Source organism: Hemitrygon akajei, chromosome 10, assembly GCF_048418815.1.
Source record: "Hemitrygon akajei chromosome 10, sHemAka1.3, whole genome shotgun sequence".
NCBI classification, from domain to species: domain Eukaryota; kingdom Metazoa; phylum Chordata; class Chondrichthyes; order Myliobatiformes; family Dasyatidae; genus Hemitrygon; species Hemitrygon akajei.
The window spans coordinates 49,127,029-49,141,205 of NC_133133.1; the positions used below are offsets into that span (position 1 = coordinate 49,127,029).

Sequence of the window (14,177 nt, forward strand, 5' to 3'; positions counted from 1 at the left end):
ATTATCTAAACAACCACACTGTTCAAAACTAAAATTACCAGCCATAAGTGGGTCGCATGAGCCATATGTGTATAAAGCAGGAAATGTTAAAGCCCGAGATTTGCCGTGAAATTGTAAAAAATAAGTTAGTCTGGTAATGATAAGCCAAAATTTGGTCTCTTTGTCAATTTCGTTAAATATAAACCAAACCTGTAAGGTAAAATAACATTCAAATTGTATAGTCCAACCACAAACGAGAAAATCTGCAGATATTAGAAATCCAAGCAACACACGCAAAATGCTGGAGGAACTCAGCAGGCCAAGCAGCATCTATGGACACGAGCAAACAGTCGACGTTTCGTGCTGAGACCCTTCATCGGGACTGGATAAAAAAAAAGGACGAGAAGTCAGAGTAAGCAGGTTGGGGGGGAGAGGAAGAAATACAAGGGAGTAGGTGAAAGGTTAAACTGCAGCTCCTGGACTATATTCTTACATCTATCCGGACTGTACCTCATCCCAGCTGTTACTTGTAAAAATACCATCCCCCTTTTCTCTGTTCCTCCATCTCCACTGCACCTGCTCTGAGGATGAAGCTTTTCATTCCAGAACTAAGGAGATGTCCTCTTTCGTCAATGAACGGGGCTTCCCTTCTTCCAGCATGAACACTGCCCTCACCCTCATCATTTCCATTTCACGCAAGTCTGCCCTCAGCCCATTCCCCCACCACCCCACTAGGGATAGGGTTCCTCCTGACATCTACCACCCCGCCAGCCTCCACATCCAGCACATAATTCTCTGGAACTTCCACCATCTCCAACAGAATCCCACCACCAAGCACATCTTTACCTCCACCCACCCCACTTTCTGCTTTCCAGAGAGGTTGCTTCCTACGCCACACCCTTGTCCCCACTGATCTCTCTCCTGGCACTTATCCCTTGCTCACCTTATCTCCCTACCTGCCCATCACCTCACTCTGTACTCCTCCCCCTTCACCAGCCTGTACCTCTTTCACCAATCAACTTTCCTGCTCTTTACTTCACCCGTCCCCCTCTTCCAGCATCATCTATCATCTACCACCTCCTTGTACTTCCTCCTTCCCTCCCCCCACCTGCTTACTCTGACTTCTCATGCTTTTCTCTCCAGTCCTGATGAAGGGTCTCAGCACGAAACATCGACTGTTTACTCTTTTCCATAGATGCTGCCTAGCCTGCTGAGTTCCTCCAGCATTTTGTGTGTATTGTTAAAATTGTAAAGGGCAGCTTTTGCAATACTTTGAAACTTTAAAGCAATGTACAATATTGGCCAGAGGTAGTGAAGCAGCCCGTGAAGTCTCACACAAGTATTGTCCCCATTCACAATAACAGCTTTAATCCTTTGTTGTTGTAATTGCTTTTGGCAATATTGTAAATGGCACACAATTTTTTCTTAACACTGAGGTCTCACACAAGTAACAGTATAAGTTTTTCCACTAACCTAGGTTGTAACTTATTTACACTAACATATATTAAGATGGGCGTCCCCGCTTATAGAGTTAATCCAGATACTTTTAGAAACATTTTGCATGCGTTCTGCATATTTATTAACATCATTGCCTCCTGCCCGATACTTCCATTTATATCAATCTACCATGCGAGGGAGACATTTTCTTAGTTTCTATTAGATCAGTTCAGGTACATTTAAATCAACACCCCTCCGTATCCCATCTCCCATGGTGCTATTGGGAACTTCCGTCTATGGTAGGGTACCGGCTGACTCCGGCCTCACCGAGTACTCGAGACATCACTTAGTGTGGGCCTTCTTGAAACTGTGCCTGGGAAAGGCAGGTGTACAGCATCCAGCTCACCCTCCAACTCTGGTACTGATCATTTCACTGAGGTAGACACTATTATGCTTAGCCTGTTCTTTTAGTCTCTTTTCCTTCGTTCACTTTTGCTCACATTGTGTTTTTACAGGACTCATCTAACTGTTTAGGCATTTCATACCTACATTGCCAAATTAGAGCCACCTTACAGTTTTCTCACATTTTCCTTTCTCTAACCACACGTCTGCAGACACTCATTTAGTCCATTCCACCATACAATATACTTTTACTTACTGGTTTCCAGTCCATAACATACAAACATGCACGCTGATGTTATCTTTTGTAACTCCAAAACATAAAACTAATCTAAAGAAAAACATGGAGCTGCCATTTTTACTTTTAGCAAGGCACAGACTTATGATGTGGTAGCGTAGTGACGTATTCACATACTTTTACAAATAACCTGTAATGCATTATGTAAAAGAAACAAGAAAGCTTAATCAAACAATATATTTACAACATTACTGAAATATTAAATACACACCACTCCTCCCTACTTCGCTATAAACTCCAACTTAATACAGAATGCATCTCAACTATATCCACAGAAGACCATAATACAACTACTATATAGATATCTACAGCATAGTAAATTTTAAATTGTCCCATTCAGGCCTAAAGATTTAATTGTTGTGGAGGATTTCTTACTCTTGTGGGATAACGTCCTTCTTGGCTGGTGAGACTTGTGGCTGTGAAACAATCTCAGGCTGTGGAACCTCTTCCATGATGGTTGTGAGAGTTGATTCTGGGACTGCAGTAAGTGGTTCTGACAGCTCTGGACACCTATCTTCTCCGACAATCGATTCTGTCCTCCTCAAATGATTGACGTGTCATTTCCAGATGACATCAGACACAATCTCCACTGTGTAAGGGAGAGGTCCAGTTCTGTCCTTAATCTTTTCAAGTCCCCACTTTTGATCATCTTTTGCTTGTCCAGGAGTGAAACATTGAACCTCCTTGTTTGAGCAGCCCTCAATTTGTCCCAGCTGTTTGTCCTGCATACTCCTTCTGAGATTGGGATTGAGAAGATCCAAGTGTAAACAGAAGGGATCACTCAGGAACAGCACAGCTGGTGAATTGTTGGTTGTAGAGAGTGCTGCATTGTGATATGCCAGAAGGAAATTGGGGATCTTCTGATTCAATATTACTGTAGTGTGTTCTGCTGACATTGCTCACAGTGTGTTCTATAGACTCCATTTCAACACACCTTTCCACCAAGCCATTTGTAGCTGGGTGGTATGGTGCAGATGTAATATGTCTTATTCCATTCATTTTTAGGAAGGACTGAAACACTTCTGTAACAAACTGTGGTCCATTGTCACTGACGTAAGTGTTCTGGAACACCAATCCTTGAGAAGAGGCTTCTCAATATATCAAAAGTCTGCAAGGCTGTAGTGGAGGCTACAGGGAACTCTTCTGGCTACTTTGTAGCTGCATCTACTTCTACCAAGAAATTTGTGTCCATGAATGGTTCATCAAAATCTATATGATTCCTCTGCCAGGGCAATGCAGGCCATTCCCAGGAATGGAGAGACTTTTGGTCAATTGTTCAAGTATTTCCTTTTCTAAAGGTAAACAGGATAATCCATCAGCATTTCCATGATTAACTGTCCTCATGAATTTGAGCTTGTGATTGTGTCTTCCAATAAATACAGCCCATCTGCATTTGCACTGCTGTTAATGGAACACCCTTATTGTGGATTGAAAATGGAGACTAGCTGTTAATGATCAGTAAAGGTGGTAAATTCTCTCGCATAGTATTGGTTGAAACGTTTTACACCCCAAACCAGACTCAAGGCCTCCCTGTCAACCTGTGCGTAATTGTTCTCTGCAGCAGTAAGGGAATGTAAGGCAAAGGCTATGGGGCATTCACTTCCATCACTCAGAACATGTGACATGACTGCACATATACTATAGGACTAGGCCTCACAGACACGGTTCACTGGATGATATGGATTATAATGTATGAGTACAATATTTGATGTCACCATTTCCGTTCTCTTTTGTAAAGTCCCTTCACGCTGCTTTTGCCATTTCTTCCTGATCTGTAGTAATGAGTTCAAGGGGTAGAGCACAGTAGCCAAGTTTGACAGGAATCTGTTATAGTAATTTACAAATCCTAAAAAGACAGCATCTGTGACATATCCTTTGGGCTTGGGGCAACCACCACTGTTTGAATTTTCTCAGCACACTTGTGTGATCCTTCTGTATCAATGGTGTGACCACAGTAAGAGATGCTTGGTTTAAAGAATTCACACTGTTGCATCATGCTCTGAGCCCATAATCTTCTAATACCATTCCTTGTCATTCTTACCAATAACAATGATGTCATCCAGGTAACACTGAGAGCCTGGACAGCCTTGTAGCACCTGACCCATAACTTCCGCCAGAGTGCAGGTGCAGATGCTACTCCAAAAATAAGCCTATTATAGCAATAAAGCTCTTTGTGAGTGTTTATAGTGAGAAGCACTTTGGACTCTTCTTCCATCTCCATTTCAATCAGCTAACTCCACTTTGCTAAAATATTTTCCTCCAGAAAGGTTTGCAAAGACATCCTTTATCCTGGGCAAAGGGTATTGATCTCCTTTCAGTACTGGGTTAATGGTAACCTTAAAATCTTCACAGACCCTGTAAGACCCATTCTTCTCCGCTGCTGGGACCACTGGTGGTGCCCATGGACTCCACTCAACCTTGGAAAGAATGCCTTCAGCCTCTATGCAATGTAGCTCACTGGCTACTTTATCTCGGATGGTATAAGGAACTTGACATGCTTTGTAAAACTTGGGTATGACATTTTCATTTAACACATTTCACCATTGATATGTTTGTGTTTTCCAATGCCATCCATGAACACTGCTGTGGCATCATCCAGTACCTTTCTTAATTCACTTTAAGTCGACTCTTTTGCAGGGAATGTGACATGCTAACGGTGGATGGATCTCCAATCAAGTTGTTGTTGCCTCGGCCAATCACATCCCCATAATGCCAGCCCTCCTGTTTTTACCACATACAAACCCAATGTGGCTTGTTGGTTCTTGTATTTCACTGTTACGAATGTCATTCCCACAAGTTTTCTTTTCTCCAGTTTAACTTCTTAGTTTGATAGCTGCAGGCTCCAGTTAATTCTATTCAAAATCATTTTGTGGAATGACTGACACAGCTGAGTCAGTGCCCAATTCCATTTTAATTAACTTGCTATTCACTTCTGGTGTAAGCCATATTGTTTATATTGTGTTCATTTTCACATTGTACATTTTAAGGCCACTCAGTCCTGTATCACTCTCAGCATTATCAGATTTTTCATCAATAGCATTAAGATTAGTGCTCTTTTTCAATATGCAACTTGACTTTTTGTCTAGCTTGTGCAGTCTATTTATTTTTGTCTACCCAACACGCTCTTTGTATGTGCCCTACTTTGTTGCATTTTCTGCAAGTTTCACCTTTAAAGCTGCATTGGTCTGGTGTATGTAAGAGCCTGCCTCAATGGTAACATAAATTGTTTGGCTATGCTTCTGTTTAGATGTTGCAATTTTTTCATGTTCACTTTCATTCCTGACTGCAACTCAATTGCTTCTCTGCTGTTTTCATTGATACACATTCATATGACCCAAGCATTCTTTTATTTTACTTTGCACAATCAGAACAGCATCAAGTCTGAACAGAAAACTGCTGTTTTTATACAGGACTGGTTTATCAATTATGTATATTGTTTAATATCTATCACGTTTCAATTCCTTACTCGCAAGATCAATTGCCATTCACAATAGAAAAGTTCATTGAAACTTCTAGCAGACAGCCTATGATATTTTGAAGTTAGTAAAGACAGAGCCTTAGTTGTTGGGTATGTTTCACATCCTTCTGTTATCTAGTGTGTTGCTGGCACCCTGTTTTGTGTAAAGCTATGTTTTTGGAAGACCCTCTGGTAAAGTCTCACTACAGAGGCTTCTCTCCTCTGGCTTGAGTACACACTGCCACTTCCACAAAGAGGACAAAATAGAGCTGAGGCATGGAAACGCAAGTTCCGTGAGGCAGAAACTGCCCCTTACCTTTTTTTCCCCCATTCCTCATTCTGGTTCCCCTCTCTCATCCGTTCTTTTCTCCTCACCTGCCCATTACCTCCCTTTGGGTTTCCCCCCTCCTTTCTTCCATAGTTCACTGTCCTCTCCTGTAAGATTTTTTATTCTTTGGGCCTTTATTTCTCCCACCTAATTCCTTCTCAGTTTCTTACTTTAATTCCCTGCCTCCCCCATCTACCTTGTACTTCTTCCTCTCCCCCAACTTCTGCTTCTGGTTTCTGCCCCTTCCTTTCTAGTCCTGACCAAGGGTCTCAGCACAAAATGTCAACTTTTTAATCCCTCCATAGATGCTGCCTGACTTAGTGAGTTCCTCCACCATTTTGAATATGTTGCTCAAGATTTTCACCATCTGTAGACTGCCCTGTGTTTATTATCTTTAACATACATGATGGGGTATTCAATGAACATCATTTGAGTCTCTCCATACAGAAAAGTGTCCTTTTCAGGGTATGCTATAGTCTTACAGCCCAAAAGTGTGAATGTATGTTAAACTCACTTTATATTTTGCAGCTTTCTATTCGAAATGTGGATCAGGATGATATGATTTATAAATATCTTTAGGCTTACCTGCATGTAGTATCAGCAATATACTGTATCAGTCACAGTAGTTAGCAATTCTTTCCCCAGAAAATTTTTTGTTTACATGTAACACAGTAGAATAATACATTTTCCTGTGTACCAACTAAGTTTCAAAGGAACAAAAGAAATAGAACAAGTGAAAGGAAGTGCAGGAACCAGAGCTCCATTTAGTTATAGAGTGCAGAAATTGGGCTCCCTGGGAATTTGGTGTCTCAATAGATAGAAGGAAATGTAGGAATAACCACATTTTGGGGATTTCTGAGCAGTTGGTTGATTGATTTTCATTTACTGTTTCATCCTAGAACAGCTGTAAGAAAATTATATTTCATCATGGCACTGCATGAACAAGTTTAAAGCAACCAGACTTGAAGCAGGATGTGTAGTTCCCTTATCTGCAGACCCACACTTCCAAGATCCCCAGGGCCCTTTCCTGTGCTATCTGTATTTCCCAGACCCCACACTGCCAACCTTTGCCTGAACTACTTTGGCAATGTATTTTATAACATTCTAAGGCCCATCCTATGTTTGCAGTCCCCAATAAGCAAAAATCACCAAATTCTTAAAACTTATAAATCAATCCTATTTATTCTACTCTCCAGCTATTTTCTGCAGGTATACACTTGTCAGAATCAGAATCAGATTTATTATCACTGATTTTTGAAATTTGTTGTTTTGCAGCAACTGTACAGTGCAATACAAAATAAATTACTATAAATTACAAAATATATAAAAATAGTGCAAAAAGAGCAAAATAGTTCAAAGGTTTATGGACTACTCAAATCTGTTGACAAAGGAGAAACAGCTGTTCCTAAAACATTGATGGCAAGAGACTAGTGCCTATGATGGACCTGGCGAAGTTTACAACCCTCTGCAGCTCTGTCTGATCCTGTGCATTGGCACCTTCATACCAGACTGGAATGCAACCAGTCTGAATACTCCCTTCTGTACATCTGTAGAGATTTGTTTGTACTTGGTGAGAAACCAGATTTAGTCATCGAGTCATTGGCAATAAACCTGTTGGGGTAGTAGGCAAATTGCAGAAGGTCCAGGTCCTTGCTGAGGAAGGAGTTAGTTCTAACTATGACCAACTTTGTCACAGTAGATGGGTGCAAGTAGGTGATAGTCATTGAGGAAGCTCACCCTGCTCTTCTTGGGCACGAGTATAATCGATGTCTTTTTGAAAGTGGGAACGTCCAACTGTAGCAGTGAGAGATTAAAGATGCTCTTGAATACTCTAGCCAGCTGGCAGGCACAGGATTTCAGTACATCGGGGCCTGATGCCTTGCAAGATGTTCTGATGTCAGCCTCAGAGAGATATGACAGGGTCACCAGATGCTGCATAGCTATAGTTTTAGTCTCCCTTTCAAAGTGTGTATAAAGTGCATTTACCTCATTGGAGAGTGATCAAATTACCACAATAGTAAACTGGGGATAATAATCCAGACAAGATTACAATTATTCACATCGGCCTGTTGTAAACTGAGATATTTTGGAGCTATAGTTATAAATGCAAAAAGTGAAATCAAGGCCAAGTATTTTGTAATATTGCCAACTCCCATTAGCTACGTTGAACAGAACATGATTCAATGCCACTCATCCTACTTCACAGTTGCAAGTCTTGTGGCTCTCCACAATGTGGGTTTAAGGATTAAAATGATCCTTAATAAATCCACTGCACAAAGTAAAATGTTTGCAGTGAAGTTAGATGTACTAACATTTCTGAAAATGAAAAGCCCACATTTGGTCATAGATTCATACAGCACAGAAATCAGCACTTCAGTTCACACCATTCTGCAGAGTTTTTGTTCAAAAACTACAAGGCTGCTAATACAACCAACAGTCTAACTATCGCTCCTGTGGTTCTAACCAAAAGTGACATAACAGAGCACCTAAGATTTCCTAACCTTTAAAACATCACTTTCCTTCAACCCATCACAAATATTAAAATTCTATTTTTAATCCCAAGTATGAAACACCAATTGTTTTATTACATTGATCTCTATGGTATAATTTGATGGCTGGCTGATTTGCACTGAATGCTTTCAAATTTGGGATACATCAGAAATTTCAGTGTAATTCATGATTATTGCTCTTAAAAAAACTGAAAGGATCTTAAATAATATTTCCCAAAAACTAAGACAAAAACAAGTTAATTTGGAAGCCACGTTTGGGGCCAAGGTACTAAAGATGTACACAACTATAACGAAAGTGAACTACACCCTGCCCGCCACCATATTTAAATCAATGAATGCTGTTCCAGAAGTGATGTGCTCAAAAGGTCTACATAACATTGACACTGATCACAAGTTTTCACTTTCAAGTTAGCATTCAACTGTTCACAGCACCTTCAGTGAAGACTATTCAGGAGATGTTTATGCAAAACTCAGTTCCAAGTCAACATTGTTTGAGTTGAAGCCCATTTAAGCACAAAAATCCAAGCCAAGGCAAAAAATTCCCATGTTCCTATGAGTTCAGGAGGCACAGTATATTAAAGGGAATTCCATTTGGTTAATATTTATTAAATTGAGGCTCTATGAAAATTTGCAATGGTGGCCATTTTACATTACAGCAGCTTAAAAATAATTAGCTAGCTTAAGTCCAGTGAGAGTGCCATTTTGTGTTTGTGGCAGACCAAGTATTGTGATATAAGTTTGATTAGCTGTACCATGCAGGAGTTTAAATTGCTAAGTGTTTTCAACAGTTTTCTTTAAAATGACCTAGAGAGAATCAACTTCAAATTTGAGGCTAATTTGTCAATGCCATGTTCAAGATTCTAACAAAATCCTTCCATTGGGAAGGAGTCGGTAAGCAGTCAATGAGTAGATTTACAAATTGTCACATTTGCCATTACAGATAGTAAACACAGCTTTTTGAAATTTTCAATTGACTTTCAAATTGGGTTAAACATTGCACTACGAATCTGACAGCAGCTGCAATGCTAGTCTGAATAAGAAATTAATGACCAATTCTGCATGAGGTCAAGCCATTTCTTTATTAGGTATGGTACAAAGATCTAAGTTAATTTTGTAGAATTTCAGTGTTAATAGATACAACACTACATACACAAGTATTTAGATCTAAAACAATAGATTGCTTTGACAGTAAATGAACACCAAATTTGTACAAATAAATCCCAAAATAGGAAGGCCAATTACAGATACTGAAGTGGGTCACTGAATTATTTCCATATCTAAGCATATTAAGTATATCTTTATCTATTGTACAGAGGGGCTTCATTGATTAAATATTGTGTACACGAAAGCCAAATCTATGGGGTAGCATTTAGATCTACACTTGTCAGCCAAGCATCTATTGCAAATAAATCAACTGTAGTTTAAAGGAAAAAGAAACAGGTGATATCAGCAAGTCTGAACAAATAACAGTGAAAATTTCAGAGTAATAGATAAACCGGAAGCAGAGGAAACTTCAGATTCTAGATTTACAACTACATCTTCCAATTACACCTACATACATTTTAGATTATATTAATCCTTACACTGCAGTAGCCAAGATTCATTTGTTCCAGTTCTAAAATAAAAGTTTGGTGTTTAAAAACCAAAGTGCGTTAGATATTAAAAATGATTAAATTTGTTCCATTGAGTTAGTCATTCCTAGTGCACAAAATTATGTCTCATTTAGTGAGATCCCAAGCCATTTCTTCCCTCTAATCTTGTGTTTTCCTCTCCCTGGCCCCCAACCTCTATGTATTGTGTATTGTACTGCAGCTCTTTAAGGTGATGGTGTGCCAGTTTTTGGGGGGTAGCATCTTGATCTATCTAGTGGAATACTCAAGTGAAGCATCAGTTACTGAAGAGATATGAATTTAAAAGGTTACTGCAAGTAAGGCTACATAACTTTATTGGAGTTATTCTAATTCTGGCATTAAAACTTGAAGCTATTTACATTTAGATTGAAAGATTCCTATTCGAGTGGATTAGAAATAGCAGACTTGACAATATAAAAGATGGACTCTGCCTATAATTAGCAAACTTGACTAGAAATACTCAGCAATATTTACAAATTACAATTATAAATATGATACTACAAAATTGTTAAACTCATTACATCAAGTTTTAATCAGATAGTTTCCATTTTTTGCAGAATATTCTTCACACTTGGGATATTCCTCCTCTATTCACACATCTACTCCCCCCACCAACGGCAATAGTGTGCAAATCGCTGCAAGATAACATTTTAAGGAAAAACATTACTTTGAGGGGACCAAATAGTAATGCTATGGGTACACTGCACTACAATTTAGACAAGTTACTTTACTTGGTGATAGAAGCAACAGATTACATCCAAGAGCCAGTCATGGGACGACTTTCTTTGAATGGATGCAATTAAGACAATGAACATTTTATGATAACCAACTCAAGTAACTAGTTGCTCTACGTAAACTTCCCTGAATTCTAAACTTATGGTACAATTGACAATTCTATTTGCATGTACAAGAAACTGCAATCATGTCCTCATATTCCTTGTACACAATATGATCATTTTGCTCCTTCATAAGGACACTAATTGGGCTATATTTTGAAGGAACACAAGATGGTCGTGGAACATTTTTATCAACAATTTCATTGATAAAATTTTGTACTATTGCATGGTTTGGAGACTGATATCCATAGTGGAGAATTCTAGGACAGTCACCCCTGCAAAACTTTGGATTGTATTTGTGAGGAGCCACAATCCAGTGATCCCATCCCAATTGTGCAAAGCTTACCCAGAACGAATGGAGTTTGCAATTGTTCCTAGGAGAGCTTCTCTTGCGGATGCTAGGAATGTCTGGGGTAACGTTACTTAATTGCCGAGGCTTCCTGGAGAACCGATGGGATCTGGATGGCTTTTTGAGAAATAGTTGCTTTTCTTTCTCTGTCCTTTGATGGGCAGTCTCATCAGTATCATTCAAGTACAATAACAATGAAGGAACTTGGAGCTGGATGGTGTTCTTTTTGTCCAGAGTTCCTTGACTGATATTTCCTTGTTCAGTACACTTATAACGGATGCTCAGATCAATTTTCTTCACAAAATTGCCAGATGGGAAATGCACACAAGGAGTTATATCAGCTTCTGCCCATTGGGCATGCATCTTCAGCATAAATTTGACAGGCATTTTTATGGCAGTGTTACTCTGTAAGTTTACATCAACATTATTTGCAAGGAGGCATTTGATCTCACAAGAAACCTTGAAGTAATTAGGAAGAGGACTGTGCAAATAAACAATAACAACTTTAATCAAATGTTCCAGCTCTGGAATATACTGCAGATTGTATTCAACATGGTGGACTTGCCAGTGACCTATGAAAACAATAAAACAGGCATTAACACTTAAATGATTATTACACTGGTAAGTAACCCCTTTAGCTATCAATACTGTCCCATGCCAAATCATCATGGCAATCACATGTGAACAATATTAAAATCAGAAGGTCTTACTAACTTAAAGTGAGGAATTGAAGTCAGTCACCTTTTCAAAGGCCAAGACCAACCTTTGTCATTTGAACTGATACAATATTTGTATGTGGTTTCTTGCATAAACAAAGAAATACCATGTTTGTCTACTTCATTTTAACAGGATGTAACAGTCCCATTTTAAGAGTTTGCATGGCTACCATAATGATCCATCCCATTTAAAATTTAGCTCGACGTTTTGAAAGTTATCTACCAGAATCTTTCTAGATGGCTTAATTTATGACACATTCCACAAAACTTTCAGGTAAACCAAATGAGAGATCCGGTTGACGATGAAAAACTTCAACCGCACTCTGGCAAGTTGTTACCCCCATTTTGAAAAGGGGGGGGGGGGGGAGTAGAGCAAGTTTCTTATTTTAAAAAATGAAAGCAGCATAGATTCGACAAATAATAAAGTGCCAATTTACGTAACTTAAAAACAATTACTCTCCCTAACCCTAAATTAGTACATGGAGAAATATCACAGTAAAGTCAATACTAAAGATTAAATTGTTGGAAGGGAATTGAAAAGGCTGTCATAGGCCGACGCTCGAAACAAGAATAGCCACAAAGTTAGAAATAGTGCGTTCGTGCAGCAAATTCTGGTACGGCACGAGGCCATTAATTTGTTACATAGCCCATGGTCTATTGTGATTATATGGTCCACCATAATTTACAAAAATAAATGGCAACTTTAATTGGAAAGACAAATTTCTTGAAGGATTTACTTTACCTGAACTGGCAAACAAAACACTCGAGCTGGATTTCACCAAGCGAATGGTATTTGTCATAATGCTTCGGTTAGCTTTGGGATTCCCATTCCGATCTGCCGACTGTCTGTAGAGGTTAGTCATGTAGTCCATGTGTTGGTCACGTTCCTTCTGCCCCGAGAGCAGTGGCGAGCGGAGACTGACCTTTCTAGCCAACATTTCGATTAGGGGACCCAAGTCCCTCCCCTTCCTACCATCAGGCTGTTCACTCAACCCGGCACCTCCATGCAATGCTACAATTTCCAGCAGACATATCAAAATGCGAAATATGTTGCGACTCCAAATCATAACGCTGCACATGTTGGCTTCTAAAGGTATTATCATACAAGTATCTATAGACCAAGTAGGACCATAGCGCCAATACACTGATAAACTCAAAAGCATTCCACTGAATGCGCCATAAAACAGGTTGGGCAAATTATCCCCTAATTAAGGATACTCTCACGTGACGTCATTGATTCACTAATAGTTTGTGACGTACAATGTATCGCGCAGTTAGATCAGTTTGGCTATTTTTTGCATAATTAGTTAAGTTTGAGGCATCGCTTCTGTTCGGAGGAATTAAAATTCACACCAATATACTTTTTAATACTTAGTGCCCAAACTTCGGAAAATGCTAGATTAAGACCTAATTGGATTCCTCATTATCTCAAAGGCCATTTTCTCCAGTGTTTGGTGTTCCTGGGTATTTGAAAGCCAAAGCTATTCGAATGCTGATAAAGTGCACGCAGAGTTTTTGTGTTAAGTGGGAACCTGGGTGAAGAAGATGTTGTGCTCTATAACTTGGGAGCGTATTTCTTATCATTAAAATATCTTGCTTTGGCTATGCATGTCCAAGAAAGAGAGCTAACTGGCAGTGGGGAGGGGGTGCATTTTTCCATATAAGAAAAAATGAACGCGAAGTCACTATTGGATGTTATTGTACATCTAGCAAAAATATGCCCTTTACATCTACATACTGCAGAGCAGATTAAACTGGAAACAATGAAAACAAGGATCTATTTTGGAATATAGAAATTTCCTTTTAATAATTTTTATTCATTGTGTGTATTTACTAATATTAGGAAATTTATTTTCTCTCAAAGTTCTTCCTTTCCTAAGGCATTGACTGATGCTGGTTTATATTTCTTTCGCATCAGTATCCATCCAATATTTCATATGCAAACCTTAAGAATATTAATGTCCAGGATACTATTATCAGTGCAGTCTCTGCTGCTGTCAGCTCAATGCAAAGAACTGTTCAAGACAAAAGCAAAGGGTGAGTTTACCCTTTCCTGGGTTGTGGGAATTATGATTCACTTCACCTGCTGTTGTTATTTCAATTACCATCAACAGACTCAGCTCAGACCAACAGCTTCCTGATACATATACACATACACCAATATATCACATTAGTTTATAGAGTTTCTGATGCTATAATATTTTGGTAAATTTAAAATGATAATTAGCAGGAGACTT

At 39.1% G+C, this 14,177-nt stretch overlaps 1 protein-coding gene and 1 long non-coding RNA gene across 2 annotated transcripts in view; one reads left to right on the forward strand and one right to left on the reverse strand.

Annotated features, from left to right (window-relative positions):
- Positions 1–5,842, forward strand: part of LOC140734362 (uncharacterized) — a 12,410-nt gene extending 6,568 nt beyond the window's left edge. The window contains exons 2-4 of the long non-coding RNA XR_012100528.1: positions 3,119–3,411; positions 4,466–4,625; positions 4,751–5,842. This is a non-coding gene — a long non-coding RNA (uncharacterized lncRNA). The remainder of the gene's footprint in view (positions 1–3,118; positions 3,412–4,465; positions 4,626–4,750) is intronic.
- A 3,641-nt stretch (positions 5,843–9,483) lies between these two features.
- On the reverse strand, positions 9,484–13,097 carry LOC140734361 (bone morphogenetic protein 15-like). Its single transcript, XM_073058226.1, has 2 exons — positions 12,683–13,097; positions 9,484–11,796 (listed from the first exon to the last, which is right to left on the reverse strand). The coding sequence occupies exons 1-2, from the start codon at positions 13,041–13,043 to the stop codon at positions 10,934–10,936; spliced, it is 1,224 nt and encodes a 407-aa protein (XP_072914327.1). The 5' UTR covers positions 13,044–13,097; the 3' UTR covers positions 9,484–10,933.
- Between the last annotated feature and the right edge of the window lie 1,080 nt (positions 13,098–14,177).